Consider the following 24,279-nt stretch of genomic DNA (forward strand, 5'->3'; position numbering starts at 1 on the left):
CATGTGCGTGCATGTATGCGTGTGTGTGTGTGTGTGTGTGTGTGTGTGTGATGGGATGGATAAGCAAACAAGCATTGCAATAGCCCTTATATATGCTCAGTTGGTGAAGTGGAGGAGGCCAAGAACACCTGAATTGGGATTTCAGGAGTCCTTCCTTCCACCTGTCTGTCCTCCATGTCAAGAAATGTACTCCATGCTGGGATGCAAAAGGCCCAGTTCCAGTCCTCAGGAGCTCAGCGTCTAGTGTTCCCAGGGGACGGCTGCTATGGGACCCAGAGATACGGGGGCAGCGGGACCAGCTGCAAGTGGGTCGGGTGGCAGCTGAGCTCAGCAGACACGCAGGAAAACACTTAAGGTGTTGCTAGCCTAAAAACAGGTCTATCGGTGACATGAAAGTGCAGTCACCTGCCCTTGGAAAAGAATCCCAAGATACAACTGAAAGGGTTATCGTCAAGGTCAACAACAACCTTTGGTGGTAAATCTAGTAACCTCTTCTCTTTTCTCCTCTCACGCAACCTCCTGGCATTTGACTGTGATTCTGAAACAGTTTCTCTCTTAGCTTCTAGGTTGTCGTCCTCTGCTGCTTTACCTGCCAGATCACTGGCAGCTGTTCCTTCTAACTAACTCTAAACGTCGACTCCTCCTTTTTCCAATGCAATCCATCAGCAAAATCCATCAGCTACATTTCCAAAATGGATTTCAAGTTTATCCTTTTCTCATCTGCCTGGTTATGCATTGGTCCTTACGAAGTCTCCCGGGCTCCAAGCAAGTAGAGTGATCTTTTAAAAATATAAACCTGCCGAAACCGGTTTGGCTCAGTGGATAGAGCATCGGCCTGCGGACTCAAGGGTCCCAGGTTCGATTCCGGTCAAGGGCATGTACCTTGGTTGCGGGCACATCCCCAGTAGGGGGTGTGCAAGAGGCAGCTGATCGATGTTTCTCTCTCATCGATGTTTCTAACTCTCTATCCCTCTCTCTTCCTCTCTGTAAAAAATCAATAAAATATATTTAAAAAAATATATATATATATAAACCAGATGATGTCTTTCCCTCACTCAGTAGCCTCCAGTGTCTTCTCAACACACCCAGAAAAAGACCCAAACTCCGGACTCTGGCCTAGAGGGCTCTGCAGCTGTGTTCCCCACTCACCTCCCTGAGCTCACACACGCCTCGCTGCTGGGCTCTCTGCTGGGACACTATTGTGCCAGCTCTTCATAGGGCTCAACTGCATTTTTGTTTACATTATTTAACCCAGCAGACAGTAGGTTTCAAGAAAGTCACCCCTTACCTGTCTTGTTCACCACTGCATCCGCAGTTCTAGAACAATGCCTGGTATAGAGCAGGTGCTCAATAAACGTATTTTGAATAAATGAATAAATCAAAACCATGTGACCTGAAGAAGGTAATCTAAGACTTTCAGCCTTCAAGATAAGCTTTGGTAAGATTATACGCAGAAGTTCATTTTCAATTAAAGATGAATTCAATAATCCTAAGATTACGAAGATCCTATTAATCTATCTCCAACTTTGAGTGGCACCACTACATCGGTTATTTGTTTATTTATAACATTTCTACTTAATTCACAGAAACATCCAAAAAGAGGGAATTTCGCTGAATTTAGAGGAAATCACCTCTAAATTTGTGGGTCTCACTGTCTGCTCATTTGTTGGAGATAAACAAGAAACGAGAGGCAGACCTGATGGTGGTGCCCACTCCACCTCTTCTACAAGCTTTCTTCTTTTTACTTTTCGATATTTAAAGGTGTGTTAAAATGCTGTGGCCAAGGTTCTAAACACATTCACTGTAACCGGTTTCTTCTTCCCTTCCCCCCTCCCTCAAAACTGTTTCCAAATCTGTCAGCAAAGCCAATAAGCAGACAGGATCAGTGGCAGAGCTTACAAAGGTGAGGAGGAGGCGGAGCTCTGCTGCCCCCAGGCACCTGTCACTTAGTCTCCGGCATCCCCCAGGAAACAAGAACGACTTTTCTGTATTCAAGTTTAGTTAAGGGGTTGCAGATCCAAAAGCATTCAGCCAGGGTAGTGGTTAAGGTGATCTGGAGTCAGACAGAGATGGGAATCCTGGTTCTGCCTGACCTTAAGCCAATTTCTTAAATCCCTTGAGTCTCCCTTCCCTTGGGTGGGAGATCAGGATAACAAGACCATAGCACCTTAGGGTGGCCATGGGATTAAATAACACACAAAGAGCTTAGCACGTATAAGGGCTCAATAAGTCTATTACGGTAGCTTTATTGTTGTTTTTGTCTTCCATTCGCAGAGTAAAAGGAAAAGCCAGGATTTGAGAACATGTTGACCTGCTATGTTCTAGACCCAGCATTAACTCTAATTTGAGCAGTAACAAGTTCGAAATAAAAAGTGCAAAATATGTGGTCCTATTTCGTTGTAGATGCTCTTTGTTGTAATGCTTGATTTAAGGTCTAACCTTGTGCTAATCAGTCAGTCTGTCATTTCTTTCCTTAGGAACTATTACAAGGATTTCTTTAGGACCTATTATTCGACCTGCACTTTACGAGGGACAATGGAAAGATGAAATAAAAAACAACAGCCCAGCTGGTGTGACTCAGTGGTTGTGGTTCCATTCCTGGTCAGTCAGGGCACATGCCTGGGTTTCGGGCTCGATCCCCAGTAGGGGGCGTGCAGGAGGCAGCTGATCAATGATTCTCTCTCATCATTGATGTTTCTATCTCTTTCTCTGTCTTCCTCTCTCTGAAGTCAATAAAAACATATTAAAACAATAACAACAACAACAGATATTGTTTCCGATCATAAGAAGCCCCAAAGACATATCAATCCAGGAGCTAATTCTGGATCGGAGATATATTCATCAAATTAAAGTGAAAAAGAAAAAAAAAAAAACACTACTAACAAAATAAAGTTTGCATAGATTTACATGCTCTTGCCAAGTCTTATTAATTAATACTGTCAGACTTGACAAGGAATATGTTCGATGAGACCAATTTCCTTTCATCATTTTATACTTCTCTGGTGCAATCGAGTCTCATTAACAGACAACTAACAACAAGAACAGAAATTTAATGCCAACCAAAAAAATTCATCTGAATTGACCAAAAAACCCAAACCCTGCACTGTGTCAATTGGCATTTTCAGGCAAAAAGTTCTGCAGGCTAATTAGCCCGCGATGGTCCCGGGAAGCCAAGGGGCGCTGACATTGGGAGGGACTGACTTCTCTAGGGCTCAGAAGCACAAATGGTTTGCTTCCTCCTCAACCAGAGGTCACCTGGAGGCAGACAAAATAACAAGAACAACTGCAGGAAACGCTGGAACCTCATTAATGAGCCTCCCATGTGCTGGGCTGGGCTGCTCTCAGTACCCAACCGATATCAGCATCTGGATGTGCACGGAAGGAATGGAGGTGCCAGCCTTCACGAGCAAGTCGCTGTCACTCATTTATTTTGCAGCTCAGCCTCTCTGCTTTAGCTCACAGTTCATTAAATTCTACTGCATCACCATCAACATGCAAAACAGCTACTTGAAGGGCATTCAAAAATATAATCAGAAAAGGGAATAAAAGCCCTCTCTGAGAAAGAGGGAAAAATTAATCCTCTTGTCGATTAAATGACATCTAGATTCTTTGGTTCTAATACATTTTTTTTTTCATTAGCATGACATGCAAGGATTATCTCTGTCTGATGGATGGGGTGCGGGGCTGTATGTTTCTCTGCTCAGAGGGCAAGCACCAGGCATGGCTGAAAATTCTGAAGGAGCTGTGTGTTATGGATGTGTTATTTCTTTTTCTTTTCTTTTTTGACTTGGAGGTGGGAAGGACTGCAACTTACGGGCTTCTGTGAGATATCCTGTTTGATGCTTTGTATGTGACTGTGATGAGGAAATTATCTTGATGATCACCAGCCCTGTGGAAGCTGAAATAGTAAACTTTTTACATGTTGCCATGTGATTCCAGAGAAGTTATTTCTGAGCTTAGTGTACAAGTGCACACGCACACATTTTAACTTGGAGGAAAATGTAAGTATAGAAAAGCACAGAATATGATCTGACAAATGGGGATGTTCTACTTTCTAGCAGTGGTGGTTAATGGAGGGGGGGGGGGTTGGCCCCTGGGGGACACTGGCAAAGCCTGGAGACAGCTTTGTTTGTGATGCCGGGGATGGAGGCCCGAGAAGCTGTTCAATATCCCACAGTGCACAGGATGGCCCCACAGCAGAGGATTACCCAGCCCCCAATGTTAACAGTGCTGCTGTTGAGAAACCCTGCTTTAGAGGAGTTCATTATGTAATTATGTTATGTGATAACATAAAAACAGAAAAAATCATACTCTTCTCATTTAGGCAAATCATACAACTTCACCAATGTTCAACCCAATTACAAAATTATAACTGGGGTTCACCTACTATTTTTCTCTTTAATTATAATACCCAAGTTGATTAAAAATGTTACTATTAAAAAAAGAAAGTATTTTTTCCCATTGCAGGCACCTTGTTTTGAGCTTATCTATGTGTCTGTGCATACAGACAGAACTCCCTACACGCGCGCGCGCGCACACACACACACACACACATGCATACACTTGCATGTACACACAACACACACACAGGATTCTTTTTGGAAGAAATCACAACACTACTTCTGGGCTGAGGTTGGGACCCACCACAGCACTAACACACAAGGGAGCGTCACACCAGGCTCTCTCCCACTGCAGCAATCACAAGGGAAAACCCTTTGGATTCATTAAAAATCTCTGCAACCGTTAACGGTCACCTGGTTAACCATAGCTTAACTTTATTTTTAAAGCAAACTTTGTTCCACTGCTGTGCTATTTTCCATTTGTGAGTTCCTTTGGTCATCACAACGACCTTATGGGGTAAACTACTCTCCCCATTTTAAGCATCAGACAACTGAAGCATAGAGAGGCAAAGCAACCTGCTAATAAATGGTAGAGCTGGACCTTGAATCCAAGCAGATGGACCCCAGAGAGGCTATTCCCAGCCACGAGGCTCTCACATCATGTCAGTGCTTCAGCCACAGCTGGGACGGGGATGCCTTCGGAGTGGGGTCAGGGCTCCCACGGCTAGGCTTTTTGTTCCTGTTGCCCCCTTTCCTCAGCTGTCCCTAACTGGCCTCATCAACATACCAAAGGGGCTTTAGAAACAAAGCAATCCCTTCTAGTCCTGGGAAGATATTTACAAAGCCTAAAGGGCCCTTTTACAGACCCAAGAGGCCAACACAGGTGGGGGGGGGGGGGTGCACAGAAGGCTCCTAGAGGATTTCCAGACCATGCCAAGCAGAGGGTCTCCCAAACTTTTTGTGTCTGGGACTCCCGCTTCGGGCACAAGTCAGGAGCAGAAGGAATGTGGCCAGTCCTGGGAGGGGGCTTCACGTGAGCCCGATGGCAAGGGGGCCAAGGCCAGATGGACCACGGCAGGGACCTGAGAGAGACCCTGGGAGCCTCAAAGCTTTTCCTAAGGAGCTGATATTGGGGCCTAATGTGAACGTAAACCATAGTTAGGAAGCCAGGCCCTCTGGACTCTTGGCAATGTGATCCTCTTCAGGCCGACAATTCTTGCCTCCAAGCGTGTGGGAAGCAGAAGATGAATCACAGGCCACAGTGTGTAGGCTGACCTCAGCGTGCACATCCCCTGAGATGGGGCAAGAGACGAAGACAGGAAGCACTTGACTGAATTGGTTTTCCCATTTTTCATAAGGAACGTTCAACTTAATAAAAAATAGCCACACTTTATTGACAATAATAGCTACCCTTTCTTTATTTTCTTACCATGTGCCAGGAAACTACTCTATCTCCGTTCCTTCTGTAGCTCCGCAAGGCAAGAAGGATCGCTTTCATTTCGGAGGAAAATGAGGCTCAGAAAGGTCATGGAAGTTAACCCACGCTCACACGGCTAGTAAATGTAAGTGGAGAGTCTAACTTGGGTCTGTTTGACTCCAAAATTCATGATTTTTTCTACCATGGCTTTTTCACATTACCACTGATATCCAAAGTCCCCATAATCAATGGCCTAAATACACACACACACACATACACACACACACACACACACACACACACACACAAACAAGTAGGTCCTGGCCAGGTAGCTCAGTTGGTTAGAGTGTTGTCCCCATATGTTAAGGTTTTGGGCTCAATCTCTGGTCAGGGCACATACAAGAATCAACCAACGAATGCACAAATAAGTGGAACAACAAATCTATGTTTCTCTCTCTCAAAATAAAAATAAATAAAGAAATAAACAAACAAACTTAAACAAACAGGAGACCAAGATCAGAAAGCTGCCAGGTGCCCATCTCTCTGTGTATGCCATGATCCTCAAAATCCAGGGGCCGAATCACAGGTGCTGACAATGAGCAAGTTTCTAAAAGAGCACACAGTCCAGTCCCCTGTCATTTTACAAGTCACCAGTCTAGGGTCTCAGGGCTGCGCAGAGGCTGAGTTGGGATTTGGCCCCAGATGTGTTGGCCCCTGGGCAGTGTCCCTCCCGCTGCATGGCAGCTCTGCTTCCCAGGGCCACGGCAGGGATGATTCTGGGTGCTGGGAATACAGAGTTGAAAAGGACCACCCCTGATCCTGAAAGAATCCTAGAAGTTGGTAAATGTTCGAGAGAGTCCACAGCTAACTGCAGCGCGTGGCAGAAGGTGGGAAGTGGCACAGGAGAAAGGAGTTCTATGGGTACTGAGAGGTGTAAATCCAATCCAGGGGGACACAGGGGAGAGGAATGCCAAGGGGAGAAGTGGGGAGGAAATGAAGCCATGCTCTGGGTATATCTGCAGGAAGGTGCCTCACACCAGTCATTGTGCACCATGAGGCAGACAGAGTCCTTATTTTGCAGGCAAGATGGGGAGACAGGAGGCAACCTGTCCCTACAGTTAATGGAGAGTCATGTGAATTGCTTTGTTAGCCTCTAAACTCCATGTTCTCTCCATTACAACAAACTTCAAATGCTGTTCTATGAAGGTCTGGGTGGTTGGGAGGTCAGGAGTAGGCCACCCCAAGTTCAACCCCGATGGCTTTCTTTGCATATATAATTATAGACTGAAGTTCCACATGAGATTCTATTTGGACAAAGCTCTGCAACTAACAAAATCAAGTCTGAAGCCCTGTACTACATAAGAGGTGCTACCTGGCAGGTGAATGGGTCAGGCCTTGGAGCTTGGGCAGGGCAAGGACAACAGGCGATCTATGCAGCAAGGCAGTGAGGGACAATGACCAGCAAGGAGGCAAAGCATGCACTTCCCTGATTTTGTGTTCAAAATCAGGCTCTACACCTGCCTCGCTTTGAGAGCTGGGGCAAGGCATTCCTATGCTTTATCTTCCTCAAGTTCAACATGGTATCATATTGGTCTTACTTCTTAGGGCTGATGAGAGGATTACGTGCTCAAAGATACGGAAATCATTTAGCACAGTGCCTAACACTTAGCACAGTGACATTCTTTTTAACTTGTTGAAAATAGTAAGACTCGGGATAAAACACCAAAAAAAGAAATGCCATGAAACTATAGGAGGAATTCTTAGGGAAACAAAGAAATCCTCGCTGTCTCTGGAGAGTTGCCATGGTTCTGAGCTCTGCTTGCCTTCTCCTGGCCTTGATAAATATGGGCTGTGAATCGACAGGACACACACCTGGAAGATGAGGTGTCCTCATTGCTGCTTGTCAGCTGGTTCAGCAGGAAGCTCAACAGAGACTGGGCTTTGGGTGATGAGATCAGTAACTCAAACCCCCAAACTAATTTACTGCTCAAAGCAGATGCCACAAAACACTTGGTTCTCCCCCTAAGCAAGACTTGGCTCTTGTCCCAAAAGGCCTAGGATAGAGGAAGGCACATGAATCAGCAGAGCCAAGCCCTAGAGGCCTCCTTCACAGGCTAGGTGGGGCCTTGCCTTGGGCAGAATTCTGCAGGGCACAGTGGAGTCCTGGGTCCCTTTCACGTTTCTTTCATTAAAGTCTCTGCCCGTGAATTAAGATCCCAGTGAAGGTTTTAAGGGCTTACGGGATTTCTGTCTGCCTTGCTTGCTGCTGTATCCCAGTGCCCAGAACAGCAGCACATCCCTGTGAATGAATGCATGACGACTCCATTCAGGGTGATCTGGCCTCTGCATCTGCTGGACACACAGAGGCAATTGGCTACAGAGCTTCCATAGTCATTTACCACCCAGCTAGTCTGGGCTCTTCTCTCCCCTGCTCTGCTCTCGACCCCACCGGCCATCTCAGCTCGTAGCACCAGCACCGGGTCTCTGACAGTCTCTTTGGAGAGGTTGGATCTTTTCTCTCTTCCGGCATAAGGGAGGGGTCATTTGCTACACGGCACTGAACAAGAAGGGCAGCTCGTGCGGGGCACACGACTTGTTCCTCTCATGCTCATTCTGCCAGGTACGACAAGGTTAGAGCTAGAAGCACTCACAAAGCCACTCCTTATGGAAGAGACTAGACAAACCAAAGCCTTTAGTAGTAAGCAAGTAGCCCAAGGACACAGGGCCGGCTGCAGGGAGGGGCAGGAGACGGCCTCTAAACAGAGCTCTCTGTACACACTTTTAGGGCCTTCTCTGCCTGTGCAGGTCAGCAAGTGCTGGAAAGTGCCCCTAAAGCTTGGCTTTTCTTTCTGTATATTATGAGCACAAAATACTAGCATACCTACAGTATATACACAGATAAAATTTGATGTATCTAGATATGTACATATCACATATCTACATATTCATAAACGATATTAGGATACATAAAAACTACAGCCATCCCTCAGTATCCACAGGGTTAGTTCCAGGACCCCCTGCCGATACCAAACTCCGCAGATCCTCACGTCCCTTATATAAAATGGCGCACGACAATGGATATAGTTGGCCCTCCACATCCATGGATTCCCAACCCTTAGACTGAAAATATGCACTGTTTTCAGCTGGCAGTGGGTTGAACCCACGGATTCGAAACCTGTATGGAGCTCCGACTGCATAGTTATGGAAAAACCTTCTTATATGTGGACCTGCACAGTTCAAACCAGTGTTGTTCAAGGGTCAATTGTATTCCATAGTTCCAAATACATTTACAGAAGAGCTTAGATAAGTTCAACTCCCCTTATTTTATACCTATTATTACAGAATAGTGATAACTGAAGGGGCAGGGGGAAAACGAGAAATTCTGATTGTGAGAAAGGGATAACATGTAGCTCGCAAAATATATATATATAAAAGCGACCGACCGTTAGACCGTCTGAACAGTAGCTATGACGCGCACTGACCACCAGGGGGCAGACGCTCAACACAGGAGTGGAAACCACAGGCATGGAAACATGGAACAGACTGATGAATCTCAGAGGGAAGTGGGGAGCGGGGAGGGTGGAAAGAGATTAACCAAAGATCTTATATGCACACTATAGGTCTGGTGCATGCACTGGTGGGGTCCCTCCGCCTGGCCTCTGCCCTCTTGCAACCCGGGACCCCTAGGGGGAATGTCGTAGAGCTGGTTTCAGCCTGATCCCCACAGGCCAGGCTGAGGCACCCCACGGGTGCATGAATCCGTGCACCGGGCCACTAGTAATATTATAATTGCTTTGATTTACTTAAGGCACAATATTTAATGTGCTTTGACATTTAACAGTGAAGGAGGGCACTTAGATTTTATGTTCATCAAAAAGAGTATGGCTTAAATAAAAAGACTGGGACATACTGTTCTGGAACTGACAGCATATTACAGCGTTGGAAATCATCTGGTCCAACGCCCCCTTTAAAGAGATATGGGAACTTCCACCCAGAGAGGTTAAGTAACTTCCCATCTCAGGTCAATAGCTATTTATTCTTTCCTGAGGGGAGCGGCAGGGTGGACTTTATCTGTTGTACGTTCATGGCGCCCGCACTGACAGGGAGTCCCGCTTTTGCTGGTGACGAGATGAAGGCAATTCATTACACCAAGGATATAAAAATTCAGAGGGAAAGCGGATTCCCAAACACCTGCGTTTGTTTTTTTTTTTTTTTTACATGGAGGATTCCTGGAAAAGGAGAAGCTGAGCCTGAAGCTTTATAGGCAAGCCTCAGGGCAGCACCCCATGGCCCAGAGGGACTGGCTCCTGACGCCCAGGCCCCCTTGGTGTAGACCCGGAGACCCCGCCTGGCCCTCTCTTTCAGGGGAACAACATGTCAGGAGCAAGCCACCGCTCTCCCCTCCCTGTGTCACCTGCAGGGGCTGCGGAAAGGCTGGGCGGGTGGGTGGTTTCAGTCTAGTCCCACCCACCTAAACAAGTTGCAGGTTTTCTCTCATTGGCTCTGCCAGGTCTGAGCGTTTCAGCAGCAGGACTACAGATCCTAAGATAGTTGCCCTGCGAGCAGAGGCTGAGCCCACGGAGGATGTGCCCACAGGCCTGGGCTAAGACAGACAGAGGGCCAGACCCCGTCTGGGGGCCCACGGGCGGCGCTGCTCCGCGAGGCGGCAGGAGTCCACTTACCGCAGTGCGACTGGAAAACCTGTGGCTTGACGACCTGATTACAGGCACTGCACACTACGAGATAGAAGTCGTCATGTGCTGGGTAATGGCCAAATAAGTGCATATCTGTGGGGGAAATGAAAACAGGTGTTTTTGAAAAAGCAATTAAGTCTCAGAAGGTGTAGAGCTTCCTCAAGGACCGTTTTTCAAACGAGACACCCAGAAAGGCAATAATCTTCACTAGAGGGAACGTGGTTAGTCATAATGCAGCTCCCCAACTCTCAGAGAAGCGCTTGCCTCAGAGAATACCTCCTTCTCTCACCCTTGGAAATGGCTGGCTGCCGCTGCTGGGGTAGCCGGTGGTGGCCGGGCTCCCTGAGTCCCATGTGATGGGGCTTTAGCCTGTCCCGAGAGAGCCATGTGAGCTGGGACCCAAGGAGGCACAAGTTGTTTTAGGAGGGGGTCCCCCAAACCCATTCTGACTTAAGCAGAGGTCTCTCAGGTGAGTGAGGGGGGAAGAGGGTCTGGGGGGACCCCAAGGTGAAAGAAGCCTCAAAACAAGAGACTTGCATCATTCATCTGACCAACGTTTAGCAAGTGCACCAGGCACCATGCGAGGTGCCGGGGATGACTGGTGAACAAGAGCGAGGGCCCTGCTCCCCTGGCGCTCACAGGGAGCGGAGAGAAACATTAAGTAGATAACCGCACAGGTCGTCGTGTGGTCGTAACTGTGGCACGTGCTGAGGAGATGTGCAGGGTCCATCACAGCACGTGGACCTAACCTCATGGGATGCTCTGGGGAGACTTCCCTGGGAGGAGCTATTTCCACTAGCGTTAGCGGGGGGGCGGGGGGGGGGGGGCGGTTAGATAAACACAGAGCCAGGGGAGGGAGCGGAAAGTGCCAGGCCTGCCAGGGAAGGAGGGCCTCTGTGCTGGAGGAACCTCTCAGTTGGGACAGAAGAACAAGGGGAGAGCCCAGCAGAGGTGATAAGCCTTGTAGATCGAGGTAAGGATTTTGAACCTGATTTTAAGAACAATGGGAACTTACAGAAGGTTTTAAAACAAACAAACTAAAAATGACTGGATCAGACATATGGTTACATGGCCTAAGAGACATGAACGCATGTGTCCATACAAAAACGTGTACAGGCATGTTCACAGCAGCATTATTCATAATAGCCAAAAGTGGAAACAACCCAGATATTCACCAGTTGGTGAATGGATAAAGAAAATCTGGCATAACCAGACAATGGAATGCTATTCAGCCATGAAAAGGAATGAAGTATGGATACCTGCTACAACATGGGTGAGCCTTGAAAACATTACGCTAAGTGAAAGGAGGCAGACACCAAGGGCCACAAATTGAATGATTCCATTTATAGGAAACGTCCAGAACAGGCAAAGCTACAGAGACAAAAATTAGATTAGGGTTTGTCTTGGGCAGCGGGGCTTGGAGGGAATTGGGGAGTGACTGCTAAAAGGTGCATGGTTCCTTCCTTTTCTTTTTTTTTTTAAATTTATTGATTTTAGAGAGAAAAGGAGGCGGGGGGAGAGAAACATTGACTTGTTGTTGTTCCATTTATTTATGCATTCACTGCTTCTTGTATGTGCCTTACCAGAGATTGAACCCACAACCTTAGTGTATTGGGATGATGCTCTGAACAACTGAGGTACTTGGCCAGGGCTTGGGGTGATAGCACCAGGCCTCCAGTATACTATAAACCACCGAACTGTATACTTTAAATGGGTGACTTGTTTAGCATGTGAACAAAAATTGTCAAAAAAAAAAAAAAAAAAAAAGAGATCAGTTCTGAGGAAACAGGTAGTCACATCTCCTTGTGCACAACTGGGTGGAGGCAGAGTCCTGGAAGCACCTGGCCTACCTCTTCTTAGCCCACTGGCTCTAGAGACACTTCAGCCCTGAGAGCAAGGTGCTCATAACCACCAGAGAGTTGACGGAGGAATTGAGACAGTGTATGCATGACAATGCCTTCTGACACAAACCCCTTGAACAGCTTCTCCCCAACTCCCCGAGCCCTCATTTTCCAGACCCAACCAGTGTTGTTAACAGAAAACACCAAACACACAACGGTTTCCCCCAGTTGCAGGGCTAGGCCACAGGGAAGAGCCGAGTTCCTCATGATACGGGGACGGCTCGTTTATAACCAAGCAAACGTTTCACTAAGGCACACATCACGGCTGCGGGTTCTTTACTCAGAGCAGCCCTGCTTCTTAGAGGGAAGTAGAATCGACGCCTGTGTGGTATGCAAGGAGCTGAGGCCCCTGCTCCCCCGAGGAGGCGTGTTACTAAAGGGGGAGGCCGGCTCCCCCTGCAGGGTCCTGCTCGGGTTCCAGGTGCATGTGGACCCAGCTCGCCCCAGAGCACATGCCGGGACAGAGCTGGGGACCCGGGTGCACTGAATTTCCAATCTGCCGGTGGTCCTGTGATCTCCCCACTCTCGGACGTGTCTCTATTTCCACTTCTGACTAAGACGTGTTACGGAAGGGGAGCGTTATTAGTCAGTGCCCGGTGGGCGGGAGGCTTGTGGAAGCAGAGGCTGAGAGAGAACCCAACTGTGACAAGAGTCTGGAAGGGTGAGGAGGCCCATGCTGGGCCCACCCAACGTGCCCGGGCCCTCAGTTCGGAGCCTCGCAGCATGGAGAGGATGCCTCTCGCGTCTGAACGGCTGACACCCTGCTGTTTTACTTTTTACTTACAGGTTATTTTTATAATGAACATTTTTAACAAATAACAAAAGTGATCCCTGTTCTTTGAAGACACATTTGAAAACTACAGAGGAGCAAAAAAAAAAAAATTAAAATCACTGGCAACTTTTATGAACACCTTGCATCTCATTTAGATTTAGTTACATTTTATATCATGTGAGATCAGGAGCTGGCGAGGACTAAGACACTTATTAATTCAGCGAACCTTACTGAGTTGCCTTATACCATTTCTGCAATAGATCTAAAGGAATAAAAGAAATTCATTAACTTTTTAAAAAACAAGCATTAACAAAAATTTCTTGAGCACCTACTCTGTGCCACAAGCTGTGCCAAGGGCAGGGCTGGAAGCTGAGACCAGACCCTGCAGGGTGCGGGCACTGTGTCTCTGCACCTTTGCTATACACGCCAGATGACCTGGGAGGCCCGCTGGGATTCCACTGGATGTCCCACTGTTTCTGTATTCCTCCGGAAATCTGCGGGGCCTCCACCCTGTGCCCCACACACCTCCTACTAGTATGTCAGGAGTAGAAGGTAAAGGTTAGGCTGGTCAGAGACTGGCCACCTGGGGGTGTGTTGCACTCCGGGCCCTTCATTCCACTGGGACTTTTCTTGAGTTCCTCTAGGGCAGCTTCAACTTTGCACATGTCTGCTCAGAGCATGTCTTCTGTAGAAAGCGAGAGAACCTGCTTGTCTACGTGATTCATTCCTCAGTGGGCCCACCTTAGAATCTCCTCCACAGGCTGCCCAGTTCTGAGATGGGGAACAAGGTAAGGGCACTTGGCCGCTCGGAAGCACTTCGGGTGGCTAGGCGATCATAGCCGTGTGCTGTTTGCTCAGGGATGAAGAGGAAGGACAGGAAGAATTGAAAATTAGTATGCTCAGCACAAAGCTAGGTATTCTATTAATTCTCTCCCTCTCCCTTTCCCTTTCCCTCTCCCTCTCCCTCTCCCTCTCCCTCTCCCTCTCCCTCTCCCTCTCCCTCTCCCTCTCCCTTTCCCTCTCCTTCTCTCTCTCTCTCTCTCTCTCTCTCTCTCTCTCTCTCTCTCTCTCTCTCTCTCTCAGTTTACCACCCTAAAACATTCAGAGCAGAGTTAAAGATAAAAACAGTGGTTTGTTGAGGTGGGCTTGTGCAGCTTGGAAGAGCTAGCTGTGCATGTCTCTTCCCAACTCATTCAGTGATATCACGGTGGCAGCTTGAATCAGCCACCTGGGAGTATTTACACCATGGAAATGGGCAAACACTACAAATCAGGTCTTTTCTTTCAGAGCGCTGGTTGTTAAACATTTACCAGTGCACCACTGAGTAAAGATGGGAAAAAGAGGGAGAGTGAAACCACCTGTGACGACACCACCTAGGAACCACTGCTGACCGAGTGGTATTCATCCTTCTAGACTTCGTTATGTGATGACATCATCCTAATTAATCCTCATCGTTAATCTGTGATGTTACCGTCATCGCCACTTTGCAGGCAAGGAAACACAAGTGATGTAATTTGCTTGAGATTCACGGCTGCGATTTGTAAAGTGGAATGAGATTCCAGGACACAGACTCGGAAGCCAATGCTCCCTCGTGTTACCAACGTCGTCTAACGAAATGGGCCTGTTCCCTGACAGCACCTGAGGCTACTGCAGCCTTCACTTCCCAACTCCCACCCCAAACCCACCCCGAAGGTGGTGGAGGGACGGAGGGGACTAAGCTCAGCTGTGATGGAAGGAGAAACACTGATTAAGACAGCAGAATAGTTTCTACAAAAGTAAAATAACTGATTTCCTGTGTAGTTGGTTAACTGTTTCTTAAGTTAGTACTGAAAAAGAAACGGACAGGACGGGAGTAGCATTTTGTTTGAGATACACAGCTTTCTGGGGGGAACACTTTTGACCAAGTCACACGTGTGTGTGTGTGTATGAACGTTAGTTGGTATCCAGTGCTCGCTTTTTGAAAATGGCTGCAGCGAAGGAAAAGGCGGCGGCACCCCCGACTCACTGTGTGTACCGGACTTGTTTCTAAGATGGGAAGACGGCTGGTTTTGTAGATTTAGGATCAGACTAGATGCTGTGCCCGTTTGAATTTGCCCCTAGACACCTCCCAAAGCTTGAGACTGACATTATGAAGCCACAACTGGTGAGAGTTCAAAAGATGCAAAACGTGAGAAAGCGTGAGTAAGGACTGACTCCTTCCCCTTGCAAGTGGGAACGCCAGTAAAGCACAGGGTGCCGGGGAAGCTGCAGGAGCAGACCTCTCTGAAGGCGATGGGCCAGCTTATCAGCCACTGCTGACACCTGCGCTCACCACAGAAACCCCGCGGTGGGGAAAGCAAGCAAAACACGCGACTATGAATTTTAGTTTCTTAAAAAGAAAGGTCAAGCCCCGGAAAAAGGCTTGGTTTCCCTAAAAGTCTCTTCCCGAGTTGTGAAACCACCTCCGCTGCTATAGGAATGATAAAAATGGCAAGGTCGTCCTACTCTAGTATAAAGACAATCTCATTGCATTTTAAAACTATGCCCCCCCTTTTAACTGACTCTAAAAAATATCGACAGGAAAAAGTTGAAATGGATTTATGTAGTTTCAACACTCCAGGCCCTTCCCACTGCGAGTCCCGCTTGCAATGTAAACCGCTGCCCGTGGTGGGGGACTGGCACAGACCTTGGTCGAACCCCAGGACGTGACACCCAGCGACAGCCAGAGACCCAGTGACAGCCAGGGAGCCGGTGTTACTGGGCTTCTTTGGAAAACGATCAAAACGATGAGCTGGTGGCTGGCAGCGGTTTTGATTTGTGGGCTTCCACTTACATAAACTCAGACGTGGAAATTATTGGGAAGAACAGTCACAGTGTGTCAAGGACACACGTGACTGCCTCCAAGCGGACTGGAATCCGGACACGGAAAGGCACCTACAAAGATGACGTGTGTCAGATCAGAAGGAGCGCCTCTTGCGCCGGGAGAGGCTGGTCCTCGGAGCCTTCCCCCCCCCCAGCCTTAGTCTTAATATGCTCATTATACAGCTTTTATTAATTCATCTTTTCTCTCTGCTAGTGGAGTTTTCAGCTGCATTTTAATCACTTATGTCAAACGGAAAGCTTGAGGGGATAGAAAAAAAAAACACGTTTCTCCTTTGCTGACAGGGTGATTCTATTGGTCCCCCAACCCCAAAAATCTCCTTCAATTCACAGAACAAAACAACCGGAGGTCTTCAAAGCAGACCTGGCACCTCCTACTTCCCCAGCAGAACCTTCAACTCCCCTCTAGGAAAATGCAAATAGGGCGGCCACTTTCTGTTGTTCAGACCTCTGAAAACCCAGGGCCTGATGGGAGGGCTTCAAAACAACGAAATCTGGGCACGGAAACTGAAACGCGAGGCCTAGGAAAGCGGGCCTCGGTGAGCTCTGCAGCATCGATGAGGGCGGCGAGCGAGTGTGAGCGGGTGGCGGGCGCTGAGCCTTTCTCCTCGTACAGACCAAGGACTGAAAGGGGCCCCAGCCTCCTCTGGCTGCGGCTGGGCAGGAAGTCACCCCCTGGCGAGGCCGGGGCCAGGAGCCAGGCCTGGTGGCAGGTGGAAGCCCCCCGTTATGCTGCATGGACTATTCTCTCCCGATCCCCAGCCCAACCAGCCCACAAACCCCAACCAACCCCCACGGCCACGCGAGACAGCAGAATCCCTGCTCCCTCAGAAGAGCCTTTACAGACATGCGTTCACGGTGTACTGAGGCAAGGGGGCTGTGGGGTGTTCCCTCAGGCCTCGGGCCACAGGGCAGCCCCCCTCACCAGCCTGTCCTCTGGCTTCCACCAGACCTAACAGGACTCTCATCCTGCAGCCCGAGGAGGGAAGGCAGAGGGTCCCAGGAGGTGACTGCAGCCCAGAGTTTAGAGCAAAAACTATTATGTCATGGGCCTTGTAAGTTGCAATGCCTGAGAGCTGGGCCCTGGAGTCTGGCAGTCTCGAGTTCAAATCCTAACGTTGCCATTTGTTTCTCATCTGGAATTAAATGACATGAATGAAGAGGCTGGTACACAGGCAGGATGGAAAAAAATACAACGTACTGTCATCGATGGCTTCCTTCCGTTTCTCCGACTCCCCTGTCCACTCTGTGGGAAGCCTTCTTTGATGCACCCGGAGGAGAGGCCGAATCTCCCCCGCCCCAGGCCCTCAGAACCAGGGCTCTCCTAAGGCTGCAGTACAGCAACTGGCTTACACCTCTCGCCAGACTGGGGTCTGGAGGACAGGAATCACGACCTGATACCTTCCTAGCCAACCAGTCTGGTACATGGTAGCTGCCTAATAAATGAAGTTCTCAGGAAATCGATTTACTTTTGATGCCCCTTAATTTTCTCTTCTCTCAAAGGGGGATGCTGTAAATGATAATAAATTGCCCTGATATCCATGTTGTTATCTAAGATTACAAGGTCAATAATTATGTTTGCTTGTTCATTCTCTGAGAAAAGGACTATGTGACTCTAAGGACACGCTCCAGATGGGCCACCTCAGTTAGCTCCTGCCCTCACCATCCTACGTGCATGCAGGTGGGCTCTGCCTCCCCTGGGAAACACAGCCTCCACCCCCATCCCCAGCGATGGCCTCTCGGAGCCAGTGTTTGGGGTGGGCTTAGGGGTGCTTTCTGGGTGTCCCGTCTGGTCCCATTTTCTATGTCCTCACCTGGGGGCTGCATGGTGTTTTGTACATCTAGACAGTGAGTGCTCAGGGCCTGGAGACCTAGACTTCACCCACTCTTCTTGATTCAACTCCACCCTGTACCACACTGGACCAGCACAGCAGCCAGGCGCAGCCCGGGGCACACTCAGCGATCTGAGTCCAGCCTGGCGGAGGATCTGATGGGCTGGCTGGGCAGTGATATCCCCGGTAGCCAGGGGAAGCATTTTGCAAAGGGCTCCCCTTTGCTATGCCTGGTTTAGGCAACAATGCAACAGTTTGTCCCTAAAAATGTTCCTGGGGATGTAAACGTAGCCCTGATTCTCTCCCTCAAGCAGCTGCAGGACAGCCAGGGTCCCCCCTGTCCAGCCAGTCATACATATCTTTGTCCATCATTCCAGCCAGGTCAGCAGGTGGCTTCTGGCCTGGCATCCCCACCTCTGGTCCTCAGGACAGATGAGAAACATGTAATCCCTTCGGCAGGTTTCTGGGTCCTGATAAGGTATCCTGGCTAAAGTCATTTTTACAGCAAGGGTTGCTTGGGCTTAGAGATCAGCTGCATGGACAGGAGAGCCCCATTACGCCCTCACCAAGTCAGACCCAATGCCCTAGGCCCAGCCTGGGAGAAGTTCTGTGTAGAGGACAAGGATGGGTACAGCATATTCAACGAAGGGCCTGTAGGTAAAAATTACATAGTTCACTATGACTTAGAGAGAGGAGAAAACCACCAAACTATTGGGGGGAATTCCAGTCCGTTCCCCAGGCCTCATGCCTAGCGGCACGTACAGGGCTGATAAGTAGAGAGGACTGTGACTCACCAGAGTCATCACCAGGCGCCTGCCTCTCAGGTTCTCCCAGCTGGGTCACTTAAATGTTTAAATGTTCACTTAAATCCTTATGCTCACATTACCTACAACTTGAGGACTGCAGTTTGGGTAATATTTGTTTTTGCAATATCACGAGGCCTCCCTGGGCATTTTTTCCTCAACGCTTCTTCAGTGGGCCTTGCTTTGCTTCTCTGGAACAGGCATTTCCTACCGCAAGCCTCCTTAGTCTGTGTGAGGGCAGCTTCCAAGTGACTGTGGGGCGACCCGGAACCTCCATCTTGGGCATTTCTTGGGTCCAGGTGAGTCTCCTAGCATAGTCTCTGATGATATCCTTTCCAACCCAACCCAGAGAGATCTCTGTGGGGTGGAGGTGGGTGCCATATTTAATGGAATAGGGCAGTGGGTTTGGGGAGAAAGAAGTGATAACCCAATATGATGCTTTTCCTTGCAAGAAATGTATGATCAAAGAGAATTTTCAGACTGAACAGAACAGTGATGTTAAGAATAGCTGAAATGGGTCGAGGGGAATCAATAGGACATCTCCTCTGGTGGTTTTTTTTTTTTTTTTTTAAGGCTTAAAAAATATTGATTTTAGACAGAGGAAGCTGGAGGGAGAGAGAGAGAGAGGGAGGGACATTGGTTGGTTGCCTCCCCCATGCACCCCAACCGGGGATTGAACCTGCAACCTGGGTATGTGCCCTGAATGAGAATCGAACTGGTGATCTTTTGGTGCACAGGGCAATGCTCAACCAACTGAGTCACACCGGCCAAGGCTCTTCTGGTGCCTTTTCATACAGCACAGTTTAGTGTCCTGTTGTGGCAATCTAACTGAGCCTGGAGGATGGGCACCTGCATGCTAACTGATCTCTTAGTTCCTTTCTGGCTCTTCAGTTATGATGACTGGTCCACCACGGAGTGTGTCAGGAGAAGGATGAGCAAGGAAGAGGGGAGGAGGGGAGAATACCCCATCCATGTTACCAAAGAGCACAACATTTGAATGGTTTATTCTTAAAAGGAGTTAGTGAAGGCCATCTATCTATAGTTCATCCATCATTATCTATCTATCTATCTATATATCTATCTATCTATCAATCATATCTCATCTATCATCTATATCTATTTATGTATACCTATCATATCTATCACCTATCTCTATCATCTCTATCAATCATCTATCTTGATCTACTTATCCTATATATCCTATTATATCTATATCATCTCACCTATCATATATCTCTAATCATCTATCTAATCTATCATCTATCTCTATCTCATCTATTATCCATCTCTATAATCTCTTTCTATAGATATCAATTATATATGTCGTCTATCATCTATCTTGATATATTCTATCTATATCTCATCTATCATCTGTCAATTATATCATCTCATCTATCTCTCTCATCTCTGTCCATCAAACATCTCTCTTGATATATCTATCTTATTTATTTTATCTCTTTTCATCTATCTATCCATCTATCTATCTATCTATCATCTATCAATCATATATATCTATTGTACTTATCTGTCTCCATCTAATCTATGTATCATCTATCTACCTATCATCTCTATCTCTATCTTTTTACATACCTCTCTGCCTATCAGAGGAAGCGTTACATTGATTGAGTACTGTGGTTCTGAGGTGGACTTCACTCAGTCCGAACCTGTTTTGTTTTTTTATAATATACTAGAGGCCCAGTGCACGAAATTCGTGCACGGGGGTGGGGGGTGGGGTATGTGTCCCTCAGCCCAGCCTGCAACCTCTCCAATCTGGGAGTCCCTCGAGGGATGTCCAACTGCCCATTTAGGCCCGGTGGGATTGGGCCTAAATGGGCAGTCGGACATCCCTCTCACAATCCAGGACTGCTGGCTCCCAACCGCTCGCCTGCCTGCCTGCCTGATTGCCCCTAACTGCTTCTGCCTGTCAGCCTGATCACCCCCTAACCACTACCCTGCCAGCCTGATTGATGGCTAACTGCTCCCCTGCCGGCCCAATTGCCCCTAACTGCCCTCCCCTGCTGGCCTGATCACCCCCAACTGCCCTCCCCCTGCAGGCCTGGTCCCCCCCAACTGCCCTCTCCTGCAGGCCTGGTCACCCCCAACTTCCCTCCTCTGCTGGCCTGGTCACCCATAAATGTCCTCCCCTGCAGGCCTGATCACCCCCAACTACCCTCCCTTGAAGGCCTGGTCCCTTTCAACTGCCCTCCCCTGCTGGCCAGATCGCCCACAACTGCCCTCCTCTGCTGGCCATCTTGTGGCAGCCATGTTTGACCACATGGGGGTGGCCATCTTGTGTGTTGGAGTGACAGTCAATTTGCATATCACCCTTTTATTAGATAGGATTTTATTTTTTTTTTTACAGAGAGGAAGGGCGAGGGATAGAGAGTTAGAAACATCAATGAGAAACATCCGATCAGCTGCCTCCTGCACACCCCCCACTGGGGATGTGCCCAAAACCAAGGTACATGCTCCTGATCGGAATTGAACCTAGGATCTTTCAGTCCACAGACCGATGCTCTATCCACTGAGCCAAACCAGTCAGGGCAGTCTGAACCTGTTTTATTGCTACACCAACTGCTACCTTTTTTGGGTGACAAGGATGAGATGGCTTTACAAAAATAAAAATTAAAATTAAAAAGAAAAAGGAAACCTAGACAACAGCAAAATATTAATTAGTGTTCAAGGCTGTATTATAAACTACATGCGAGCATGGACCACGCCTCTTGCATAGCTTCAAATTCCCTTCCGTTTATGCAGTGGGAGCCAAGCAGAAATCTGAATTGAAGTTCTTGTAGGCACTGAATTCAGCCTTCTCTCCGAAACAGACTTCGGGCTGAAAAAACAAGGGCTGCTCTGAGGCATACCGGAGAGCCTGATGTCTACCATCTTGCTTCTTGAGATTCATATGCCAGGAGGTTCTCACTCTGTCCTGATGAAAACAAGATGGAGAGCCCTGAGCAAAGGAATGGGGTGGGCTGGGGAACCCAGCTGTCTGTGGGAGTCAAACCACATGTGCTGAGGGCTTTCACAGGGCTCCCAAGACCAGGGCAACGATGAAAGAAGCACTTCTCTTAGGCCTTTCGGCACTGTTTGAATATTTTCATAGAGAAATGCACGGAGGCCAGGCTGCATCTACCGCTGAGACGGTCCACCTGCTCCAAATCAGCAATCTGGGAGCTTTCTTAGATGGCAGGTTGCCAGGTCAAGCTGACATCCGACCCACGTAGAAGCCCCCCACCCCCCCAGGGTTCCTCATGAATGCAGGGAATGTGCATTCTAAAAGGCACTGCAGAGGCCTGCGTGAGACTGTCACGGCAGGCAGGCCTCAGCCAGCAAGTTCCTGCTCCTACTGCCATCCAGAACATGCAGCAGAGACCACAGAACACACCCACCCCTGAAAGTGCCCTGTCATTTCCTACCCCCCCTCCCCCAAAACCTTGCTCCGCTGTGGGGGCTCCACGAACGCTCTGCTTGCAGATTCAGGATGAAGAAGAGGTACACGCTCGGAATCAGTCAGACTGTGGCCAGGAAAACAGGCTGTCCCAGTGCCTGTGGTCTTGGCGAATCCCACAGCAGTGGGAGTGATTCCTGTCCAGAGGGTCTAAGCCCGAGACTCTAAGGCGAGAGAGCCTGGATCCCGTGGCACTTGCCAATGGCTCTGAGTGCAAAGCAGAGCTGGCTCTGGCTGTGGTTTATCTGTAACTGACAGAGATTGCGGCAATTTCCCCCCAGAGGGTGTTTGTGAAGGCTATGGAGCCCGGCATGTGCCCTTAGAGATGACAATGATCGCCCAAATGCAGCTGCCACAGCTCGGAGGTAATGTGCCATTTGGCTCCGTTACAAGATGTGTCCACTTGGCACAGCCAGAGGGCAGTGGCAAGAACTGCTTCATGTCCCTGGGAATCAGTGTCCAAAGCACTCAAGCCATTGGGACAGTCAGGCTGCGGGAAGTGGCTGACAGACACTCCAGGCATTCCCCTAGGAACAGGTTGCTCACGGGGAAGCCAGAGCTACTCCAGCGGGACCCGCCACTGCACCAATGCGCACGAAGGTCAGAAATGCACCTTTGCTCTAAGAACAAAAGCGCATCACATCTGGGCTCCTCACTCCAGCCACACACACCTGGTAACTACTCCGATGGGCTGGTGCTCAAAGCCAGCAGCTTTCTGAGCACAGACGCCCGGGAAGAAAAAATCCACCATGAGAGGATTACAGAAAGCTGTTTTAAGGTAATGGAAAATAGGATCGATCAGCTGGAGGAGAAAATCACAGTGTCTTCAATCACAAATCAAGCATGAAGCCAGTTCTGTGCCCGAGGAGAAAAGGGCGACTCAGCAAAGTTCCTGAGGCTCTGGGGTCTGGTCATGCCCCTGGGTGTCAGTTCACCTCCCACCACGTCCTCCCCCACCCCCGCCCGCCCTTTCCTTACCCTCCCTCCACACTCCCCAAAGACCTACACATCCTTCCAGGCCAGCTCTGGGGCCACCTCCTCCAGGGAGCCCTCTTCGATTCCCGCAGAGACAACAAACCCTTTCTCGGTGTGTGCCCAGTCCTCTGTGTTTACTGCTAGACTTGGCCCATTCTGCCTGGTGTTTACACAGAGTGGTGGGTATGCCTGTCCTCCTCCTTTACACACCACTGTTTTATATATGGACTCCAACATTTAACAGTTAAAAATTAAGACTGCCAGAAACAGGCTCAATGCTTAAAAGAGTGCTGATGCATCAAAGCTGCCTTACTTTAGACTAAGAGCCACTCAGGAGACTTAACTGGGGGTACTGGGATCAGCAACACATTTCCACTCTGCCTTTAGTTGGCTGTGCAATGATGGGCAAGCCCCAGAACCCTTCTGAATCTACCTCTCCTCTGCTGGAACACAGCAGTCAGACCTCCCCCAAAAGGTTGCTGCAAGGATTAAGTGGCATCTTAGAGGCACTTCACTAAATGCCCATGAAGCTGAACTGGACTTTAGCCTGAATGAGCTAAGCCAAAAGGCAAAGCCACTGCGGAACACTGTTTTGCAGAGGTGGCTCAGTGTCATGCTTTTTTTAAAAAAATTAAATATATTTTTATTGATTTCAGAGAGGAAGAGAGAGGGAGGGAGAGATAGAAACATCAATGATGAGAGAGAACCATTGATTTGGCTGCCTCCTGCACGCCCCACACTGGGGATGGAGCCCACAACCCAGACATGTGCCTTGACGGGGAATCGAACTGTGCCCTCCTGGTTCATAGGTCGATGCTCAACCACTGAGCTACACCAGCCGGGCTAGTGTCATGCTTTTAATGAAGGTTCTGGAGCCAGACTGCCTGGATTTAAATCCTAGCATCACCTCCTTGGGAACTTTCTCTGGCCTTGAGTTTCCTCGTCGGCAAAATGGGGATGGTAATAATGGGGTAGCTGTCAGGATGAGATGGGGGTAACACGTCTGATGTCTGGTGCTTGCGAGGCCCTGAATAAATGTGAGCTATTATTATGATTTAGAACCAGATTTTGCATGGAGGGACTTTGAAAACAACCACCCTGCCCAGCCGGTGTGACTCAGTGATTGAGTGTCGACCTATGAACCAGGAGGTCACGGTTCGATTCCTGGTCAGGGCACATGCTCGGGTTGTGGGCTTGATACTCGGTAGGGGACGTACAGGAAGCAGCTGATCAAT

The 24,279-nt window shown here is 48.6% G+C and overlaps 1 protein-coding gene across 6 annotated transcripts in view; it reads right to left on the minus strand.

Annotated features, from left to right (window-relative positions):
• ATXN7L1 (ataxin 7 like 1) overlaps positions 1–24,279 on the minus strand; it is a 239,909-nt gene that overhangs the window by 153,328 nt on the left and 62,302 nt on the right. For 5 of the 6 annotated variants that reach the window (XM_079785976.1, XM_079785983.1, XM_079785977.1 and 2 more), the window contains one exon: positions 10,440–10,544. In XM_079785976.1, the coding sequence (XP_079642102.1) occupies positions 10,440–10,544 (105 nt within the window). Of the gene's footprint in view, positions 1–10,435; positions 10,545–24,279 lie in introns of all 6 variants that reach the window. The other variant, XM_079785975.1, reaches the window with a different exon arrangement.

This window comes from Cnephaeus nilssonii, assembly GCF_951640355.1.
Source record: "Cnephaeus nilssonii genome assembly, chromosome: 12".
In the NCBI taxonomy this organism is placed as follows: domain Eukaryota; kingdom Metazoa; phylum Chordata; class Mammalia; order Chiroptera; family Vespertilionidae; genus Cnephaeus; species Cnephaeus nilssonii.